At 44.0% G+C, this 23,463-nt stretch overlaps 1 protein-coding gene across 1 annotated transcript in view; it reads right to left on the reverse strand.

Annotated features, from left to right (window-relative positions):
* BMP6 (bone morphogenetic protein 6) overlaps positions 1-23,463 on the reverse strand; it is a 148,506-nt gene that overhangs the window by 1,552 nt on the left and 123,491 nt on the right. The window contains exons 3-6 of the mRNA XM_019745410.3: positions 15,484-15,632; positions 14,620-14,817; positions 1,181-1,257; positions 97-207 (exon numbers count right to left, since the gene is read on the reverse strand). Coding sequence (XP_019600969.2) covers positions 97-207; positions 1,181-1,257; positions 14,620-14,817; positions 15,484-15,632 — 535 coding nt within the window. The remainder of the gene's footprint in view (positions 1-96; positions 208-1,180; positions 1,258-14,619; positions 14,818-15,483; positions 15,633-23,463) is intronic.

Consider the following 23,463-nt stretch of genomic DNA (forward strand, 5'->3'; position numbering starts at 1 on the left):
CTGTTCCAAGACAGAAGGAGGAAAAGCTTCCATTAGAAGCTATACCTGCCCGTAGCTTATTCCTGCCTATAAAGTGACAGAAATCTCAGAGCTCACCAACGTCTGTACGATCGCGTGGTTTGTCGCATTCATGTGTGCATTGAGTGGGAAGGAGCATTCTCCGTCACAGTAATTGGCAGCATAGCCCTTGGGTGCGATGATCCAGTCCTTAATTTAAAGCAAAAAGAAGCAGTGAAAAGGTGATGAATACACACTTCACATCATCTGCGCTCTCAGTAATCCTGTGAGAAGGATTATGCACATGGACAGGTAAGGAGACAGGTGCAGGAAGGTCAAGTTCATGTGCAAGTGGCAAAGCTAGGGTGTGAACCTAGTTGGTCTGGCTCCTGAGCCCTCGTGCCGTCCACAGGCCCACATGGCGTGCAGGTGCTACCCGCTGCTGGTCTGGGAGCACTGGTTTTATGTACGTGGACCAAACGGAGCCTCTCGAGGAGCCCAGTGTCTTCCCTGTCACCATACTGCCACGTGCATATGAAAACTCTATCTTCTATCACTTGTCACTTATAATTTGCTTCTTATAAACTAGTGGTGGCTCTCAGGTGGGGCAAAACATTTGTGCTCTTCTAGATAGTTTGGGTGAGCCAATTTATAGCCGTTGGAGAAGTTAACTAGTGATCCGTTTTTCCAACCCTTTCTCAAAACAATTAAAATGTGTTTAAATGCCCAAATACAAATATATGCCTTGCGGACTTTGAAAGAATGAGGGAAGAGTCCCGGGGAAGGCGGCTATTGATTTTGAGGTACACAGAGCTGGGGAACCCTGGAATCCCTGGAAAGGTGCTAGTGGGCACTGTGTGCCCAAGAAGGCAGGCCTTCTCCCACCTCACTCCAAAGAGCCTGGGCACTTGAAAGGGCTCCTAAGTACCTCCATGGAAGGAACCATCTCAATCCTAAAGGCTTTTGACGTTGGCTGTTGCCATTAAGATGAGAAGAGACTGAAAAGAAGCTGCAAAACTGCTACTCTCCTGAGCATTTGAGATCTTACTCCCCAGCATATGTCTCCGGTTTGGCTCAAATAAACTCATAAAATTAAAACAAATCAAAAAAATAAAAATAAAGAGAAGAGGCAAGAGACTACTGAGAAAAGAACTTTGTCCCCCTTGTTGTCCCGAGAACTCACCTGCCATCCCAGGTCTTGGAAACTCACATAAAGCTCATGTTTCCTACAGGCTGTTTTTAGTTCACTGCTGTTGTAATCTGTTGGAGGAGATCAAAAGAGGCACCCATTAACTCATTCATTCCCTCATGTAGGAACTCAGTGGAGAGTATGCCATCAGCCAGGCACTATACTAGGCTCAGGATAGCAGTGAACAAGGCCCCTACTAGACACAAATGTGGTCACCAAACAACTCCGTCAGGTTCCTGATTGCTTGGGTGTTTCACATACTCTGACGTCCACTTAGGGGTTAGTGCTGGGCACCCAGGCAAATGACACATACTTATTGACTTGAATGGACTCCTTTAAGCAACAGATGTTTGTTCTAAGCCCCTGTTGTGTGCAAGGCCTGTGGCGGGGGTGTGCCAAGATGCCCAAAACATCCCAGGCGCCTGACTTGGAAGACGTCACATTCACAGTAAAAGACGACTGTACCAGGCAAGGGTCGCTCTGTATAAAACAGGAATGGTCTTGAAGCTGCACAGGGGCTTTGAAGGCAGCTGCTGGGCCAGGAAAGCATCCTGAAGGAAGTGCAATGGAGCAGGGCCTAACCAGGAGGCCCAGGAGTTGGGGAGAGATGGAGACACTGCAGGAGGGGCCGTTCTCTCCTGCACGGTCCTCCAGCCTGGCTGCCAGGGTTGAGCCCTTTGACCTGCACTCAAGCAAAGACTCCTAAGCTAGTAGTGCCCCGTGAGAATCTGCTGAAGTGTATGTACCTGCTCTGGGCCATTCAGGAGCCACTAGCCTTGCTGAACCTAATCACTGGCAAAAGGAACGGCAGTACCCTGATTCATTTAGACCATTTGGAGCACCTCTTGGGTGACATGCCCTCTGCTAGGCACCATGGGAAATAGGAAAATACCGGTAGGTTACCCAAGGCTTTCATCCTCTAGGAACTTAGGGAATCAAAGGGGTGGTGTGAGACATGTATACAACTAACTCAAGTACAACACAGAATATGAATGCTATGGGCAGGGCCATAGGGAAATCTCACTGGGAGTATAGAGTGGGAGCAAGAGGAAAAGAGAGCAGTTCTTTTGGAATGACATGTAAAGAGGAGTCAGCTGAGAAAAAGTTGGAGAAATGGCTTAGAATACCAACCAAAATTATTTGGACTTTCTACCAGAGGTATTAAATAAGGCTTTGGAGGTTTTTGGCCAGAGGGTGACATATTCAGAGCTGGGATTCTAAAGAGCTGATCTGGTGGTGGTGTTTGAGAGTTCAAGAGAGGGAAGAGATGAAAGGTACGGAGAAGACTTTGGAGAAAGTGTCTTAATGTAAAATGGACTTTGATGGATATGAGAGTCTAAGCCCATTTGTATCCTTTTTAATCACATGAGCCAATAAGTTACCTGATTGCTTAAAGCCTCTTAGAGTTGGGTTTTCTGTTACTTGCACTCCGGAACCTCCTGGACCTGAAGCAGGACTGAACACGCAGATATGGGTGAGCCAATTTCTAGCCATTGGAGAAGTTAACTAGTGATTTTGTAAGAGAAAGAGACTAAAAGTATCAACTCAGCCCAGTGACCTATCCTGGGAGGAGAGACAGGCTACCTTTTTGAACTGGTTGCCAATTTTAAGTTTATTCATTCTCCCCACATGCCTTCCTCACCTTTCAGAACCACCCTTGCTATAACTTCAAGTACCTGGAAGAAATGAATGTAAAACCTCACTGGAGGGAAATTTTCACAATGCAGGGCACCACAGGTGCTCTCAGTAAAAGCAAACAAGCACCCACCAACACCACAAAACAAAACAAAACCTCCTGCTGAAAATAGCCCCTCAACAAAAAGTATCAACCACACAAAGAAATAAAGTATCCTGAGAAGAGAGTCTGAGTGCAAGACAAAGAAAATATAGGACCCCAGGGACTGCAGGCAAGAATAGTTTCCAAGTGAGGTTATAAAAAGGAATGTCTAAAATAATGGGAGAGAGAAAATAAGGAATATAAACCCTAAAGTAAGAACACTATGGGAAAAGAACATAAAAATGAACAGGTAAATTTGAAAAAGACCAAATAAAACTTTATAAAAACCATAATCATTGAAAATAACAACAAAATGGATGGGTTAAATATCAAATTAGATAGAACTGAAAAGAGAATTAACTGAACAATAGATTTGAAGAAACTTCCCAAAATATAACCCAGAGTAAAATGGCCAGAAACTATGACTATCTGTAAAGATATATGGAAGATAGGATGAAAAGTCCAATGTTATTTCTAATAGGAATCTCTGAAGAGACTAATGGGGGGAGCAGTAATAGTTGAAGACATAAATGCACATTTTCTAGAACTGAAGAAAATCTTTATATTGAAAAGGCACAATGAGTCCTAAGCAGAGTAAATAAATTCCTATCTAGCCATATCTGGTGAGAAACTCTAGTATTTGTAGCCACAGCTGGTGAAACTGTAGTATTATCAAACATATAGAGAAAATTCTTAAAAGCAACCCTGAGATGAAAAAAAAATTACCTCCAAATAAAACAAAGAAAATTGATAACAAACTTCTTAACAAGAAAAACACAAAACATAAAAAATACCAAAAACTTTTGCCATCAACATAGAATTCTATACCCAGCTGTAGCAGACATTTATTGTTTTCCAGGAATACTTCTCATTTGGAAGAATAGGAAGGAATCAAGGTCCCATTTCCCACAACAGATAGGTACTGTCTTTGTCCCCTGGCTGCTAGAATACAGGCTCATGACTTCATTAAAGCCAATCTGATACCCCCACCCTTGAGACAGTGACTCAAGGGGGGAACTAAGAATGGGTGGAATGGTAGCAAATGTTCAGGGTGATGGCCCCAGTGGTAACATTGAAACTACATTGTGCCCATGACCAGGTCTGAGCTAGGTCTTGATTCTGAGTTTAGTTCTCCAAACTTGTTGGTTGGGTCATTTGCCTGATACCCTTAAATTATTTTTCACTTTAAGTAATTAGTCTGCTTCTACTCCATGCAGTCAAGAGCCCTGAGTAGCTAAATTATTATTCAGTTAGAAGACAGGAAGCACAGGTAGAGTGGGTCACTATCTCATATACAGTTGGTAAGACCATTTCTCTGTTAAAGTATCTTCTAAGCATAGACTGAAGGAACTTTGGGAGCAAGGCGTGAGTCTGTCTGGGGGAAGAATAATCCATACAGTAGGAATGAAAAATGCAAAGGCCCTGGGGAAGTAATCTCCTTGGCACACTCTAGGAACAGTCTGATGGGGGCTGCTATGTGTTTATTAAAAACCCGTATCTGGGCACTGAGCTATCTGACATTTCCCACTGCAGTTAGGTGTGGCCACATGCTTGAGTTATGCCCATGAATGTGGGGAGACGGGAGGTGTGCTGCTCTTAGGCCTGGCCTTCCAGAACTCCCTGCAGCCCTGCACTTGTTCTTTCCTCTCCTGCCAGCTGCATGCAAGGGTCACCTTCTGAAAACTCCAAGGCCCTGGTCCCCTTGCACTCTTGAAGGAGTCCTGGGTTAGATAAGTTATATGATCCCCCTACTTATAGTCTCAGTCTGGAATTTTCCCTGCCCAACCTCATTTGGCCTGTGTCCCCCAAAGTAAACTTCCTCCAAAATTCCTTCTCTGTGCTGGGGACCAAGAGCTCCCCAAAATCAAACTTGGAGTTGTTGGCTATGTGAAAGGCAGAGATTTCTAGGACAGCTTTCCTTGCCAGGTTGGTGGACATGGCAGTGTGATATAATGACAAATACGTCTGGTCTTTGTCCTGGTCCTTGGCACAGAGCTACAAAAGCCATGGAATTCCCTAAATGAGAATTCCAACTTACAGTGGGTCCCTAGAAAGCTTCCAGATGGGGGCTGGTCACCAGAAAGACCAAGCATGTGATTAGACACTTGGAATTTGGGGCCAGCCTGACCTCCATGGAGGGAGACTTGAGATTGAGTCCAATCACATGGCCTATGATTTAATCAATCACGAATAGTAGTAGTAGTAACAGTAGTAACGAGACCCGTATGAGAACGGTGGACACTGAGGCTGAGTGAAACGTTTGGGTTGGCAAATGCATTGGTGTGCAAACTGCCCAGATTCCACGAGGAGAGGACATGGAAGCTCTGTGTCCACCCTGCCTCCCCCACCAGACTTTGCCCTATACATCTTTTCCAGGTGGCTGCTCCTCACCTGCATCCTTTATAATACAACTGTGATCCTAAGTATAGTGCCTTCCTGAGTTCTGTGAGCTGTTCTAGTGCATTATCAAACCTGAGAGGGGTCATGGGAACCCCTGAATTGGTAGCCAAGTCGCACATAACTGCAGGTGGGTTGGGGACCCCACTTGCAGCTGGCATCTGAAGTGAGAACAGTCTTGTTAAGGACTGTGCCCTTGAACTTGTGGGGTCTGTGCTAAATCCAGGTGATTAGTGTCAGGACCAAACTGCACTGTAGGACACCCAGTTGGTTTCAGAACACAGACAGGGACACCTTACATACTTAGACTTTCAGTTTCTTCTGCTGGAGGGAACCAAGTGGACAGAGCGAGGGACTTCACTTCTACCTTCACCAACAGTCCTCGTCTGCTTCAAACTTCCTGCTCATTTGACTCTCTCAATGCTTAACAAAGAAAACTTTCTCTGCAAGAACAACTATTTCTTGTAGAGCTAGACACTGGCATTTTTGTCGTTCAGTAAAGATCGGGACCAGAGAGAGGAAAGGGAGGTATTCGGCTCTCTTGTTTTTCTTCCTACGGACATTTTTAGGCCACACTTAAGTTTCCTTATAACTCCATGCTAAGTGCTGGCAAAGAATGTGTAAATATTTGTGAAGGTCAGTGCCCCTCAAAATACTTATGTCTGCTGCTCAGAGAGCTGGTACCCTGGGTTCTGCAGTGGAATTACACTGCCATGCATTGTTTTGTTTTGTTTTTTAGAGATTGACAGATTGCAGAAAAACATTCCCCCCACCTCCCGCCCAATATTTGTTTAGATGAATGGTCTGGATAGAGCCAGTGAAAATTTATACAGCTAAAATCCAACAGGCACATAACCACTCTGGTGGGAGAAAGGAAGGCAACACAGCTTTATCCAGATGGGTTCACCAGTCAAGGGCAGGGCAGAGAAAAGAAGCCACAGAGCTGAAGAGATGCAACAAACAAACAAAGCAGAGCAGCAGACCAGAAGCAGGCAAACCATCCTGTGGGCAGCAGTCCTTGGTTTCACTCATGGGCTCTCTGGACCTGCATTATAACCATCGGGGTGTTTGGGCCGCATCCCAGACCCATGAGTCTGAATGACCAGGAATGGGAGGTCTGCTGTCCAGGTGACTAGCCCTGAGATACTGCCCTTTAGATGAGACGATCACACACAGTTAATAGCATCACCCCCTTCACACACGTCTGTCTTCAGACACCAGCGCTGTCTGCACTTCCCCTTAACGCTATGGGGAAAGCCAGTCTTGTCTTGAGAGAAATTTTCAAGGGATCTGGCTTTTTTGATGTTGAACATAAAAAGTGAAATCTGGCTGTCTAATCATTCCATATGATTGTTTGGCCTAAGAGTGGAGAGCAGGGCAGGTGCCAGTAACCCCACTGGGATTCTGATCCAGCCAGACTAGGCCCAAGGTGGTCATCCAGAGGAAACTGGACAAGCAGGGCCCACATACAAGCAGGTGGGTTTGGGCAAAACACTGTTCAGTGATCAGGGGACAAAATATAAGAGTCATAAAACCCCCCAGGACTAAATTCTTCCATAGCCAGAAGAAGCTATCTCCCTAGTGTTCTCTTAAACAGGAGAGAAACATTCTTCTGATAACTTTCAAGTTATCAGAAGCATATTAATTGCTCTTGGCAACACTGCTTCCCATCCCCCACTTTTATAGACTGCTTCAGTAGAGAGACATTCAGACATGATTGGTTTTAAAAGCACCATTCCTTCCTCTCTTCCCCAAATAAACATTACAAACATTAAAACAGGGATTTTAAATGGAAATTTAAATTGGCTTCATCTTTCTGTGTGGGGCAAGTGGGGACCATCACACAGGAAGCGTCAGAGTCTCCAGCCTGGGGGAAGCGGAGGAACTTTAAAGATCCAAGACAGACCTGCCTGGTTGTCCCTAAGTGAAGATCCTTCAGCAGAAGCTCCATGCGCTGCGGAGGGGAAGGTACAGAGACTGCCGAGCAGAGGAAGGCACCATCCGTCTCGGAAAGTGGGGATAGGGGAACAGAGTTGGAGAGAGGTCCAGGCTGTGGTGCCCAAAGTGTGTTCCATAATAAGTCTTTATCCTTCTGGTACTTTGCCAAGGGAGGTTCGCATCTCATCCAGGCTTTCTGAGTGATTAACCCATGGTACAGAGACACACAAAAGTATCATGTCCACTGCCAATGGCCAAACTGGTGACCAGTACCTTCCATTTTCTCGTGGCTGGTGACAACAGGGGTCCAGTCAATCATTTCTGATGGAATGAAGTGTCAGCTTCACCGGTGGCTGTGGCATCACTCTCCCAAGTCCCAGATGTGTCTTTATTATTTGTGATTTGGGTTCTCTAGGGGCCGGGTACACCTGCGAGGTGTTAGGAGCCAGCGTGAAATGAGCTGTATGGAGGTGCATTTTCCTGGAGTCCAGCTGACGGCAGGAGGAGATGATGACCAGGCCTCTTGTCCTTGCTCAGACGTAACTTAATTCCCACATCTGAGAGTCCTACTTGGAGGGTGCGGATGGGGGCACCAGGCACGTCTGGGCGGACCAACAGGGGCCAAGGCTGCGGCTCCCACAACACAGAACTCTTTACTGACCCCATCTTCGTCCTTGTACTTCTCAGACCCCCTGTCCCTCTGTTTCATTTGTATGTTCCCCGCAGGCTAGGGCTGAACTCCTACCGTCGTCTCAGTTCTGGCTGGGAGGTCTTTCTTCTTGACCACTGGGCCATGACCCTAACACTCACTTTCATTGGTGACAGCCTCTACTCCCTGACCTTATGTTCTGCTCTTCCCTATGATGGGTGTTCCACCTACAGAAGAAAACTAAGGGGAGAAAGGGTCTGGGTGGGCCCACATGACAGTGGGAACCACCCCATGAGCCCCACTTGGCCCGAGGCTAACAGGGCCCTGCAGGGGGCATTTATTTAGTGCACAGAGGACAGCAGCTAGCTGGCCTGCCACCTCATCACGGCATCCCCGTCCCCAGGCAGCGACCATGTACACTGCACATTTCTTTCTCCCCAAACACGGGTCATATCCCACAGCCATCTGGAGGATATCTGGGTTAATTCCACCCAGCATTCCTTGTATCCTGTCCTCCTGAAAAGCCACATACACAGTAAAGCGCAAGGTAGCTGCTCATGGTTTATTTCTGAAGCCGAATTGCTATGTGCAGGGAAAGGCAGGCCTCCCTTGCAGAGCTTCTCAGGGGAATGAGGCCTGGGTGGGGAGGGAAGGGAAGGGCACGGCAATGACCCTGACTTGCAAGGAGTTCTGCTTGGCCAGCTTGAGGGGCACCAACCATCAGGCCTGAGTTGGGGCCACACAGCTAACCTGGGAGCCTCAGGGAGGGGGCTGCACATGAGTCATAGCAGCCCAGGCCCAGCCCACTTTCCTTTCCAACCCCAATAGAGGAGGAGGAGAGCAAAACAACAGTGAAGACATGGAGAAGGAAAAAGGCAGAAAAGAGACAAAGTCAGGGCAATCGTCCAAAACCAGGTGAGAGGGAAGGAGGGAGAGAAGTAGGCAGATGGTGCCCCCGGCTGGGGCTTCGGCAGAGGGGCTACTTGGGCCTGGTGGGCTGAGCCCACAGGCTGTGCCAGCTGCAGGCTGGTGTCCCTGCTCAGCAGGGCACACACTCAGCCAGGAAAATGCTGGCGCGGCAGGAGCTGGGAACAGAGTGGCATGTTCTACGCTGTATTTCCTGGTTGTTTGTGAGCTCAGGCTACAGAGTCTTCCCATAGCAAACTTGTTTTTTAGAGCGAACAATTCACTCCTCCTACTTCCCTTCTCTCCTAGAACGACGAGGGGGGGGGATAACAAGCGGCTGTTAAAATGGCACCTCTGTCTTCAGTGGTCTGCCCAGCTCTCTCCGTATCTCCAGGACTTATCATCCCGTCTGATCTAAAACAAGTTTCTGGCTCCCACATACCCCACAGAATCAACACCGTCATTGAGAACACGCTGGAAGAAGCCCAGCTCCTGTGCCACTGACACTACAGGATGCAAGGGGACCACACGGGATCTTGATTTCTGGTGACAGTAATCTGATAAAGTGCTGGGGGTGGGGGCAACAGCTTAGTTTTCAGAGTCTAGATTTTGTTTATAACATGGATGGTTAGCACGAGAGGCAACAGATATTCTATCGTATTCTTCTGTCACCCCAGGAGTTCAAGACCTCACAAGGCTCCATTTAATCTGTGTGGGACTTTGGCCTTTTCTCAGGCTTTGTCTTGATTATAAAAGAATACGGAGCTCTGTACCTTGAAAATAGACAAAGGCTTCCCTTGAAGAATGAGCGTTAAGACCTCCTGTGCTCCAACATCTCTGTCCCCCTGTCACCTCCTTCACCGAGTCTCCTAGCCCCAGGACTTGTCAGGAGTTGGGTAGCTGGCATCGCTCAGGCATCTTGCAGCACCTGTTTATGCCTTGTTGTTATTGCTTTTTAGCATCGCTGCCATTAGCACAGTCATAAGGGTGAACCTAGAGATGGGGCAGAAGGTAACTTTCCAGTCTGCTTCACTCCTTGGTAACTTTTATCTGAAAGGCACTAACAGCAAACGAGAGTCAAGTATTATAAATAGGGCATTTGAAATGATTCTAACCTTCGGATCACTAATACTATACCTGTCCTCAATAGCTGTGGAGAATTGTTTGGTTTCACATAGAAAGCCCTGAATAAGCCTCTGTTTCTTCACTGAGACATCTGAAAGCCAAGCTGCAGGCCATAAAATTTTAATTTAAGATCAAAATGACAAATTAAAATTCCCAGCTCCTTTGAAGAACTACCAACAGTCCGTTCTTCCCAAGCTTGGATGTCCATGGTGGGTCGCTCCCCTCAGCTTTGGCACGCCAACCCATGGAAGCAAATGGTGAACTAGTGGGGAACCTGCCGGGAACTAAACGGCCAAATACACAGTGATCTGTAAAAATAAGACCCCCTAGTCTGCGGACTGGAGTTCCCTGAAATCTGTAGCAAAAGATTCCATAGACATAATAAAGTCCCCAAACTGCTGTTTTGCAGGTAATGAAGTCTGGTTACTTTTCTTATCTGGAAGCGTCCTGACTGGTCCTGACTGGTCCTGTTGATGTGAACTATCAACAAGAAGGTAAACAGTATACGCGTGATCTGAAGGAACAGAGCCACATCCCCCACCACCCTGGGTCCTTGAAGATACATGTTTAGGTGGGTTGGAAAGAAAACCGACTAAGAAATGCTAAGGTATTAGGTTGGTGCAAACGCAATTGTGGTTTTTGCAATTATTTTAACCTTTTAGACCACAATTACTTTTGTACCAACCTAATAGCATTTGAAGAGCTCATTCCAAAGGACAAGACAGGGTCTTGAGAAGTTGCTGGTTTATAGATGGTTGGCAGAGCTGGGTGGTGGCAACATAAACATCAAGGATGAAAGGCCTAACGGGCATCTAACCCAATTTTACACGAATTGTTAAAAGTGGCAGAAAATGTCTCCAAACTAGCATCTGCCAAAAGAAACAGCAATTCTAAGTCACAGTATTGACAGCCAGCTGGTTGACATGGCAGAAAATGTCAGACTCACCAGCTGACTTGAAATCACATTAACTACCCTGTCTCCGAAGATGTCTTAGAAAGATCCTGGGACCTGAGCTAGATCGGTGCGAGAATGACCACATGGAAACATCCCTCAAGGCCATTTGTTCACAGCCCTTGTAATGGACTGTCCAGATGGTGTCATAATCTCCCAAAAGACAAAATAATGAATCCCAAGAGAAAGATACTATAAAAGAGGGTGAATGGGAGAAAGAGACTACCAAATGAGAGTTAAAAGTGCAAGGCAGGGTGTCCCAAGACCAGTAGGTTGGTAGACATGGAGGCTGAAAAAGAATTGCCAGGTTCACTGGAATCCCAGTGGGCTGCACAGCACGGCGTGGACCAGGACTAGTAAAGCATGTGTCAAAATGATCAGTGACACTGTCCAGATGATATCCTAGCCCACTGGAGAAGTACAACACAGCTAACACCCATCATTCATTTGGAGCAGACAACTGCAAAGAAGCAAGGGCAAGTGAAAACCATCCAGGGAAACTTCAATCCAAAACCACTGTTTGGTACATGTGCTTGGAAAGTCCAGCTTAAAGGCCAAGGACACATGTTAGAGCAGATTGGGGTGGGCGGTGGGGAGGGTGTGAACAGGGCGCTGGGCCTTTCCCTTGCTGTGGACTGGTCCTGCCGTCTCAGGCATCTGTAGCTCTGTTCCAAAAACAGTCACATACTTCCCTGCCATGTTTCACCCTGATGACAGGCAATTTCATGGATCATGTTAACTTCTTCACCCAGATGCAGGACAGTCTCTAGTGGGTTTCTCCTGGTGGTGGTTGTTTCAGTGGAGAAATTTTAATTCCCTGGGAACACGCTATGGAAGAAGGGGGGCAGCAGAGGCAAAGTAATTTCTTCCTTCAACCTTCCAAAAGATTTACAATGGGAAAGGCCTGCTGGAGTCACACCAGAGACCACAACTTTTTGTCTCTGCAGCATCTGCCTGGGTCACAAAGGCACAGAAACATCTGGCCCCACAGCGGCCTGGAGAGAAAGCACAAACCAGACGGCCCATTTCTTGGGGTAGAAAGCCATCTTTCTGGAAATCTTCTATCTAAGAGCAATCCTCCCTTGCATGTCCACTCCCACTAGCGGCAAGGATAAATAAGGAAGAAAGAGCCAACTATGTAACACAGCACTTCAATGGGACTCATATAAGCAATTTCTCAGACCAGCTTGAGAGGGTCTTTGAAGATAGTGAGAGGCAAGGAGGATCCTTTCTAGTAATACTTTCTTGGGGGCCTGGGCATTTACATAAGTGAGGCCAGAGGTATTTGTAATGAACACTTTTGTCTTAGTACTGCTGAAAAAAACAAAGCAAATTTGAAAGTACTGGAGGGGGGGAGGTTGGGGGTGGGGGGCGGTGGGAAGACCAAGAGAAAGCAAATATACTTGTGTCTAATTACAAATTAGATCAACTTTCATATTCACAATTAATTTATTCACCAAATTGAAAAAAAAAAGTTGAAAGGAACTTAGAAAAGAATAATTGGGTGATACTGCTAAAACCAAAATCAGAGACAACATGTTTTCTCAATTTAGAATAACTCCATGTGTGTGTTGGGGAGGGGAGGGAATGTTGAATAAATCAAGTGAAATTTTAATTTTAAAAGCAATCAACATTTCAAGAGCTGCCTTCATGTCTGAGGTCCCAGTACCAAACTGACCACAATTCGTTAATGAATTGAAGCCTACCACTGGCAGACCTCCCCCATATCGTGCCCTGAGGAAAACGCTGAGTGAGATTATTAACTCTATTCAGCAGGTTTCCTCCGAAGCAAATAAAGGAAAGCACTCATTTCTTCTTCTCCTTCTCCTCCTCCTCCTTCTCCTCTTCCTCCTCCTCCTCCTCTTTCTTCTTTTTTCTTTTCTTTTTTTTTTTTTTTTTTTTTAGAAACAAAACAAAGCCAACCCTGACTATTTCTAGTGGTAAACCCAGGCGCACCCATGCTGTTTAATGCTTCCAAGAAACGTCAGGGTGACAAAAAGCAAAATGTCACGTCACGCTGGGTCATGGATCCTCAGGTTTCACATCCAAGTTACTGGTAAAAGAAATGGTTTATTAGGTTAGAACCTAAACTCAAAACCCTTCCTCCCAAAGAAAAACTGGGGACTTTGGGAAGCAGTATGAACTCTTTCAGGCCATGTTTTGGCCTAAAGATGTCATTTTTAAACAGTCACTTGGCAGAATTAATGCATCTTCCAGAAGAAATTTATATGCTTTCCAAGGATTCTAACATACCCTGACAACCTACTTCCAACAACTGGATGCAACTCATTTTTGAGCACTATTATGAGCCAGATCACATGCTCAACGCTTAATACCAACAAATTTACTACGTACTCATCGTCCCCACTGAGCAGACGAGTAAACTGAAGTTGAAATAGATGAGGATTGTCCAAAGTCACAGAGTGACTGAAAATTCCACAATAAGTCTTGAACTTCATGCTAGATTCCCAGGCTATTTAAACAGTCAAAGAAAACCCAGAACTACACCTGGGTTTGAATTCAATACTTACTCTCTATGTGAGCCAGAACACCTCTTTTCACGAGTGACCTCCCATGCCACTTCCTCAAAAGGTGCAGCACAGGAGGGAAAAGTTCTGAACCACTGGATGGACACGCAAGCAGTGGGACCTGTTTCCTCTCTCTCATTCTTTGAACATGCCTGTTCAGGGCAGGATGGTGCTGACCCTATTGCCTACCGTGTTTCCCTGAAAGTAAGGTTGGGTCTTGTACCATATTTCCCGGAAAATAAGACCAGGTCTTATATGAATTTTTGCTCCAAAAGACGCATTAGGGCATATTTTCAGGGGATGTCTTATTTTTTCATGTACAACAATCTACATTTATTCAAATACCGTCATGTCATCTACTTCTGGAACACTGTCATAATGTACTGAAGGCATCCGTCTGGCTGATGATCTTTACTGAGGCTTTTTTGGGGGGGAAATGGTAGCTCCAGAGGTGAGCACAGGGCCCCAGTCTGGCTTTCTACTGAAGCTACCATGAAAGAGACAGTCTTTCTGAAGTTGCGGTTGCCAAGAGTGATAAAATCCTGGAACTGTTGGTTACCTTCCTTATCACCATATAGAGGTAGTCTGTCTGAGAATGCCACCAACCAAGGCAAATAGAAAAAGAGAGGGATTCTTAATATCATCCGAGCCTACGGAGGCAACTACGCCTAAAGCTAGAATCCCTGAACTTCCGAGTTAAAAAACCAATAAAATCTGTCATAGAGGGTTGTTTGAGTTGACTTTCCATCACTTCTAGCCAAGAGCACTGACAAATACAAGTCCATGATACAAATGTATGAAGTTTGTACATCCCAACCTCCGAGGCATAATACAACCAGAAGAAAATCAAGGTGCTCTCAGGATTTTTACGTGAATGAAAAAAAGAGTTGGAGAAATCTTACCAAACAGCAGGATACTTCTCTGGAAAACCAGACACTCAGGATGTCTGCAGCCTGCAGACCCCATCTTTGCGTACCACTCTTCCCTGCTGATGGCCCCAGGAACCCATCTGATAATCAGTGACTATGAGGCACCTGCAGACCTGTGCATTTGCCGGGCAGAGGCTGTGCACCATCTGAAACCATCTGCACTCCCTTTGTTCTCACTGAGGCCTGAGCGCCAACAAGGCTTCCTGGAAAAACGGGCTTCACCCAAACCTACCTGAAGCACTGGAGACCCGGGACACGTCCTGGGACTGGGTAGAGCGATTGCGACTCTGCTGGCGGCGCCGACCAGTGGCCGACCTCGTGGTGCGTACGTGGACCTCACTCACTTTGAAGAAGGCCACCATGAATGGCTGCTTGTCATAAGGGCCATCTCTGCCCACCAGGCCTGCGGCTCGGGGGTTAATGCTGAGTCCTGGAATGTAACCCAAAGCACACCTCCCGTTACTCCACGGAAACCTATTCCTGCAGCCACCGTACATAACTCATCCCACCTGGCCTCATTAAGCTGAGCATGAGGGGAAAGCATCATGCCCTCTCAGGTCTCTGATGGCTCTCTTTGGATGGTCAAAAGTCAAACACTCCTTCCAAAGGTCTGTGAATCTAAACAAGGAGGGCTGGCTCTCAGGCTCTGCCATTTCTGCTAGTCTTTTTCTTTCATATTCATTCTTTCTTTCTGATCATATTCATCCCAACCAGCGAGGCAACTGCACAGAGTGTACCCAGTGTGGGGGCTCGTGAGGGGATATCAAGCTGCTGAGCCCTGATGCTGCAGGAGGAGAGGTGCTGGAGGGTTCCCTTGCAAATGTACTCAACAGTCAGAATTTAGACTATGCTCCCATCTTTCTCTTTATCTCAGCATCCCCCACCAGCTTCTGCCTCTGTGACCTGTCCTCCCATTGTTACTCTTGTAACCTTGACCAGCTAACTGTCTCCTAGTCCCTTCAGGAAAAGGTGTGCGTTTCAAACAGCAGTTATGAAGTCAGCCTGGAGCTGAGGATCGCCTGTAAAACCTAGTTCTCCCACACTGTTGTAAGCAAATGAATGACAATGATTGTTTGCCTGACTTTGGCAAACTTACCATCCCGAGTCACCACGCTCAGCTGAAGCCCCATGTTGTGCTGTGGGGTCACGACCCACAGATTGCTCGTGGCTGTGATGTCAAACTCCAGCCAGCCTTCTTCTGAGGCCCACACTATGCGGGTGTCCAATAAAAACAGGTCAGAGTCTCTGAAAGAAAGGAAAGATGGCACCATGAATAGCACGCTGTCCCCTCGGCTCCTTCTCACTCTGTCCAGCCCTTGGTGTTACAATCAAAGATGTCAAAATCAGATCAGATCCACCATAAAGTGCTGTGTACACTGACTTGCCACAGGCCAGGATGGTGTGATACCATGTGGGATACAATCTGGAGAGAAATTAATACATGCCAGGGCACTTCAGAGAAATCAACTTTCTCACAAACGTAGGAGGAACCCTCAGCTTCACCAGAAGCCTTGCTGTGATGTTTAGATCAAATCTTTTGGCATTAGTGTAAATGATAGATAGATAGATAAAGATAGATGATAGATAGACAGATGTCATATTGTTGCTTACTTTGTGGCTAATGACTTCTAAAAAGAGAGAAAGTGGGGGCAAAGAGGGAAAGGATTGAGAATATATTAAAATCAGGATCAACAGAAGGAATTACAAAGTTTTGCTCTGCTCATTTTTTAAATTAGAACCTGACAACCTTCGCATTGTTAGTTCCTGTGGAATAAGGAGAAATAAGAAGCCACATCATATTTCTGAGTAATCATCAGTTCTTTTCTTTTAATGAAGGTTGAATGGTCTATGGTGAGTGTCAAGTCCTTTCTCGTCTGGACTGTGTACCCGTGGGTGTATGGTGAATGATTTTAAAGTTGATCCCAGTGCAGCTGTGAGCCAGGGCTGGGGTTCTCTGAGGCAAACTCATTGAGTCCATTCCTTCCACTGGGCTCCACAGGGAATATTTTTATATTTTTTTACAGTTTTCAATTAACATAACCCTAGGGGCTGTGAGCGAGGGTCTCTTCATGCTCACCCACACATCAGGGCAGACCAGTGCTAGGGGGTGTCACCTTCATGTTACAAGGACATTCTAAATCTGAGCTGACGTCCCAGGTTCACCGGCATGAAATGGCCTGAAATTCCTATGATAGGGAAGGGGGATATTTGGCCATGGAAAGATTCAAATACCCCAGTGCTGGAAATATTTTGCTGAAATATCTTACAGAATAGAAAAATTACTGGAATTAAATACTAAATTGAAGACTAGCATCTCAATACTAATAAAGTACATTTACATCAGTTATAAAGCTCTTTCCTATACCTTGCTTTACTTGGTCCTCATAACAATCCTGAAAACTCAGTACATCTTTATCCCCATTTTACAGCTGGAGAAACTGAGGCTCAGAAGTGAGGTTGCGGTTGTGTGGTCAAGATCAAAAGCTAGAAAGTGAAATAATGAGCTAGTGAAAAGAAAGTAAGAGGATTCAGTTTTCTATAATGACATACTGCCTTTTGAGATTATTATGAAAGACAACCTGTGACAAATGAATACAATTTATCTCTATTCTATCAAATATCTGTGAAACCAGTGAAACATCTGAGTTAAGAATTTGAGATGTCTCAGAGGGGAAACAATTTTTCCTGTTGACATGGCTTAGAGTTAGAAGGAAACTCTATTGTCATCTTTTCCAAGCTTGAAACAGTAGGTACAGCTAAAAGTCGTTTACTCAGCTGCTGAACAGAGCCTGCGGGGGGCACATACAGGCCTGCCATCTTTAAAGCGCTCTCCCACACGTATGTGTCACACCCCCTGTTGACAAATCACCTCCCCGCCCCGTTACTGAGGTAACTGTGAGCAGGAAGACGGGGGTGTTCATGGAAAACAGCAAGAGGGGACTGCAAGTCCAAGGCTTTGAAGTTAAGATGCAAGAAGACATAAATTCTGTTCTGGAAGGTCGGCGAAGACCCTTATCCAGAAACAACACTGACACCACGCACGGTACTGTGGGAAAAGTAGCCCTGGTCCTGAAGGAAGCACAAGACATACGAGTAGTCATGTCAGGGGAGCGCCCTCTAGAACGAAGACACAGTGAGAATCCCAAGGCGTAATACTGTCCCTGAGGCCAAGAGGATCGGTGCATGGCGCTCCTGCCCAGGGTCCCTTTTCACTATTACAGAGCTTCCATGATACACATCAGTTTTAAGGTCTTGTAACAAGGGTGCAGAAAAATACAGTCTAAGATATGAGTGGAGCACAGCTGGTAGAAAGAACTAGAATACGCTCCATGTGAAAGAAATGAAATCTCTAGGGTTAGTGGGGATTAGTGGACATGAGGAGCCTGCCTTTCTATCTTGACTCTGCTCCTAAGTCAGGCTGGGCCCCCAGGAATTCATGTTGTTTCTCTGCAACACTTCCCTGACTCTAACATAAGGATAATTCTGGTCCTCACTGCTTAAGAGACCTGTGCAATACACAAACATGGTCTAACAGCTGAGCCTAGAAAGACGTCAGTGAGCCAGTCTCAAATTTAGACGTTTAAATCCAGGATGCTCAGGTCCCTTGGAAGGAAGATGAGGTAGGGTATGGACTTAAAATAATGGACTAAATGGAGAGAGAAAAACAAATATTTACTGTGTGCTTTCAATATGCAGGCATGCTCCAAGAGCCTCTCCTTTATTCCCTGGAGAGGCAAGTGCTATTATTGTGTCTTTTCTATAGTTGATGTCACGGAGCCTAGAGAGTATAAGTGTATTATGGTCACTGGTATTAAGTGGGGTGACCAGAACTTAAAATCAGAGCCCAGGCTCTTAGCTACCACATTTCTAAGAAACAAAGTCAAGAAAAGTCCAGGGCACAGGTTGAAAATGCTGAGCAAGGCCTCAGAGTAAGACAAGGGATCAAAATCTACTGTACATAAATGCCAACATCAGGTGGATACAGAAAACACATTGAGATAGTCAGGGCGGCACAGGATCAGAAATCACAAGCGGATTCTCACATCAGGGTCAGGAGAGGAAGGGGTGAAAGGTTCATGCAGGAAGGGATCCAAGATGGACGGCCCAGTCTTGCCCTCTTCCTCATCCTAAGCAGAATGCTCTCTGTCTAGACTGAGACCACCACTGACACTCAGTCACACAGCCAGGTGAGGACCTTTAAGAATTACAGCTTTAAGGATCTACTTCATCGGTTCGCCCTTTATGGTAAGTCTCTAAAACGGCTCTGGTCTGACCCACATCTATTTACTTTTCTTCAGTAACACATGGCCTCCTTAGTCTATCGTCTTTGTAAAAGCATAGCTTCAAACAAGATGCATCTGATCTCACTGAAAAACAACAATTCTCTTCTAAATCTCACTGCAGCATGGTTGAGATCTGTTGTTCCCGTCTAAACTATGTGTCTCCACCAGATAAAAAATCCTAGGTTCTGGCCAAAATGGCCACCATGACTGGATTATTTGGACCCTCCTACTGAGATCACTGACACTCAACTGAGCATATAATGAAAAAAAATCCTGAAGCAAGAGAGAGAAAATTTTGAATGAATTTATTGCCTATTTTGTTCTCAACTAACTCATAGACCCATGTTTCATGATGAATACGCGTTCCATCTTCAAGGATAAAATAATGTTATTCTCCATGTTATCCCAACTCGAGGGCATGAGTTTCCTCACATTGTTATCATCATGAGCCTTCATCGGCTTCTTAGACTTCAGGTGCAAAGCCATCTGCTCTCAAGAATTCTTGCTCCTCTTCCTAAACAGTGCAAAGCAAATGTAGGCTGCTCCACAAGTAAATGTTTGATTATCTTATGGACTGGCCTTACCCTCAGGGAGTTATCAACCTAGACTAATAATTGGAATCACAGGTAAGACCACCGCCAAAGTAGCAGTATTATTAAAGGCTTGCTCCTACGTGTCCAAGACAGGAAGAGAGGGGAAGGTGGAAGATCACTTACTACAAATTTATGGCTACCTAACAAGCTGTCCTCTTTGGCCGCAGAAGCAAAATAATGTTCCCATACACTGGGATATACTCCAATGTGCCCTAAAGATCAAGTACAGATTAAACAAGAAGTTCTGCCACCTTTTATACATGTTGTGTGCAAATCTTATATGTTTTAGTTCCCATCACCAATCCTACGTTTCCATATCCTTGTCCAATACGGGGAAATAAAACCAAAAATATTGCTAATTTGTGATTTTAAAAAAAAAGATGTTTCACAAAATAATCTTAACCACTACCATATCCTGCCTCCCACAAAGTTGGACATCCTGGTAAGGAGATGAATGCATCACAGCAATCAGTTTCTGGGAATGAATAACACAGAAGACATGGTTTCCAGAAATAAAAACCTATTTCCCTTTCTCTTTCATGTTTACCAAGTAGATAAGCAGTTCCCAGAGAACAGTTTCCTCTGCCCAGCACACCCTGACTTCTCCTCTCCCCCAAATTGAGCATTCTTTTGAGTGTATGCGATTCTTTATGGTAATTTTAATTCCCTTCTGTAATATTCTTTTCTACGCTGTGCCTTTGCAAAGAACAGAACATAAATAGGCTGAGAAACAAGGTTGGGTATCTTCTTGAGCCTTTACTTTTTACAGTTTCAGGTAGATAATTCTAAGTATAAAGAATATGCACTTAACTAAAAAGATAAACAGAACTAGTTACATAACCTGAGCTGTGGGTAAGTTGTATTACCCCCTTTTCAGGGGCAAAGGATCAAATACTGAAAAGTTCAATGCTTGGCTGAGGCACACACTGAGTGTGCCAGAGATTATCAGGTCAGCAGTAAGATTTCAGGAGTCCCTGAGGATCATACCTGTGAAAGCCAGATACAGAAAGAGAAACAGGTGTGGCTGTGCACGGTGATAAGAGGCTTTGATTTTCTTCTACCAGACTATAATAGTGTCCTCCTATTCTGGCTTTCTCAAATTTGCCCTTCTCTTCAAAAAAGAAAATAGCCTCAGATATCTCACTTTTATCTCAGTGATAATAAAAGTTCACTTCAGCAGGCGGCACCGAAAATCCAACAGAATTCATAGAGCAATTAGTCTATTAAAAAAATGCTTTGCCAAGGAAACTGTCCTCTGAGGTCCTGGAACTGGATCAACTATTGGATTTAGGTCTTATCTCCAGAAGTATACCATTTGGTTAATGAATTAAATACCGACAATTGTGGGGATTCATTATAAAGATTTCCAAATAAAAATACAAAGCTTCTGGATGTATGCTTCTGGCTATGATGTATCAAACTAACAATCCCACTAAGACCAAGTTAAAAATAACAAACCTGCTTGAAGATATCTTAGAGCATCCAACACAGGCAACACTTGATGAGTCAAGATCTCAGAAAGAACTGACTCTGGGTGGTGAACACACAATGGGATTTATAGATGATGTAATACAGAATTGTACACCTGAAATCTATGTAACTTTACGAACAATTGTCACCCCAATAAACTTTAATTTAAAAAAAAAAAGATCTCAGAATGAAGGGAAACGCATTGTGGTGAGCCCTGTATTTGCTGTTTCCTTTGCATCTCAAGGCATTTGTTAATTCCTTGAATGAGGTATAGATGCCAGGAAGAAAGGGGCAGCAGCCTAGAGCTCAGAGCAATATCACTGGCTGGGGCTCACTGGAGTTTAAGGCAGCTAGGACTTGAAGGGCTAAGGTCCCAGAGGAAAGGGGCTGCATAGAAGTGAGCTCATACAAGTGATCTCATAGAAGCTTGGGTTCACTTCCTCTAGGACCTTGGCTCTTCAAGTCCTGGCTGCCTTGAACTCCAGTATTTTGCCAAATATTAAACCCTGTACGCATGGAGTAAGAAGCTGAGAAAACAAGCAGAAAGAAATTGCTTAGAGGATAAAAAGCAAAGCAGACTTTTTGGCAGTCTCACAATGCTGGGGAGTTACAAATTGGAGTTCAGAGTCCAGGAAGATGGGCTCTGGTAAACATCCTAAACCTTCAGCTGAGACCCCTAAAGGGCTCAACTTTGGGAGAAAGGGAAAACCAGAAACAGATGGGCGTTAACACATCCTGAAACCCAGCCTCACTGGAAGATAAAGAACAAGGTAATCTGCCTGCATGTTGTCTGCTTTCTAGAAGAAAATGAAATCCAGTCTGGAAGAAGATAAGAGTGTCTAGAAGAGTTTTTCAAAAATAATGTCCTGAATTTAATTTTTAAAATTATCAGTCATTCCAGGAAATAAAACCCAGAGAGAAAAATCAAGGGAACAAATAGATAATGGAAATAGATCCATAGGTGATCTAGGTAATACGAGTTATCAGACATGATCTTTGAGTCTAGCCTTATACAAAGAGGATAATAAATCACAGGTTGGGTTTGTTTCAGGGATGTGAGGTTGGTTTAACCTTTTACAACCATTTAGTACATCACATTAACACTATAAAAAAGAAAAATCATATAATCATCCTCAAAATTTCAGGAAAAAAATTTGATAAAATTCCACACCAATTTCTAATTAAAAAACAAAAATCTTGTAGCAAACTAGGAATAGAAGAGAATTTTTTTAATCTAATAAAGAGTATCTACAAGAATATTTATAGCAAACATGACCTTTAATGGTAAATTATTAAATCTTTCCCCCCTTATTTTAGAAATCTGACAGGGATTTCTAAACTGAAGTTAGAAATCTGAATGGAATTCAACATTGTATTGAATGTCCAGCTAGCACAACAAAACAAGATGAAAAGAAACAAAAAATATAAGAATTAAAAAGGAAGAAATAAAACTGATATATATAGATGGCATGGTTATATTTATAGAATTTTAAAACTACTGCACAGAAAAAATATTAGAATTTGCAAGGTTGCTAGAGAAAATTTCAATGTACAAAAATCAATTGTATTTCTATATGTGAGCACAAAACAATTAGACACTGAAATTTGTAAAAGCTAATAAAACCATTTACAATATCATAAAAAACTTCAAGATCTGGAATAATTCTAATAAAAATACTCAAGACACAAAAAACTACAAAATATTATTGAGATAAAGAAAGCCTAAATAAATACTATATTCTTGGGTTGGAAAACTCAATATTGTTAAGAGTCAATTATTCCCAAATTGATTTCTAGGTTTAATGACATTCCAATCAGAAGGCCAGCAATTTTCTTTTGTGGAAATTGAAATGCCTACTTTACAATTTATATGGAAATGCAAAGATCCATAAAGAGCCAAGAAAATCTTGAAAAATAAAATTGGAGAACTTACACACCAGACACCAAGCCTTCTTATAAAACTAAGAGAATTAAGAATACACTATTGGTGGAAAAACAGAAAAATTAACCAATGGAACTGAATAAAGATCCCAGAAACAGATCCACACATATGTGATCACCTGATTTAGGACAAAGATGCCATTGGAGTAAACTGAAAATGGAAAATATTTTCAATAAATGGCACTGGGTTAATTAGGTTTTTCTATTCTTACACAGCTGGGATATTTAATCAACTTCAGTAGCTCACATATGATCTTAACTGTCTACTACTATACTTTAGTTCATTCTGCTGAGCTAAACACTTCCATAGCCCACAGCTTCCTGGGTATCCCTACCAGGACTCAAACATGTCCAAACCATCCCTATCTCTGTGAGTGGTTCAAGTAGCATATCAAACTAAAAATTCTAGAAAAATGTGTATTTGCCATTTGACAGTTATTTTCTGTCCTGGGACAATTATATTCTATCTGTAAAATAGGTCAGAATTAGTGAATTTTGTCAAAAATTGAGTTTAAGCAATAATTCCATCTGGGATTTTCCCCCGAGGCCCCAATGGCATGGCTTCTGGGCTATCCCTAGGAAATCTTTCTGTTTTGAAAACCAACTCTGCAGCAGCATTGCCCTGTTTCCTTCATTCAGAGGTGCATTTCTTCACATTCTAAGGATTCTGAAGTTAGGATGAAACATATGAACCAAACTTTAAAAAACACACAAATGAAAAAAAAAAACTTTTCCTGTTTGTAAACAGAGGAATAAGTTGCAATAGTGCTTATATTAGGTAGAACTGAA

Source organism: Rhinolophus sinicus, chromosome 14 (genome assembly GCF_057876585.1).
Source record: "Rhinolophus sinicus isolate RSI-liver-muscle chromosome 14, RSI-T2T, whole genome shotgun sequence".
Taxonomy (NCBI): Eukaryota; Metazoa; Chordata; class Mammalia; order Chiroptera; family Rhinolophidae; genus Rhinolophus; species Rhinolophus sinicus.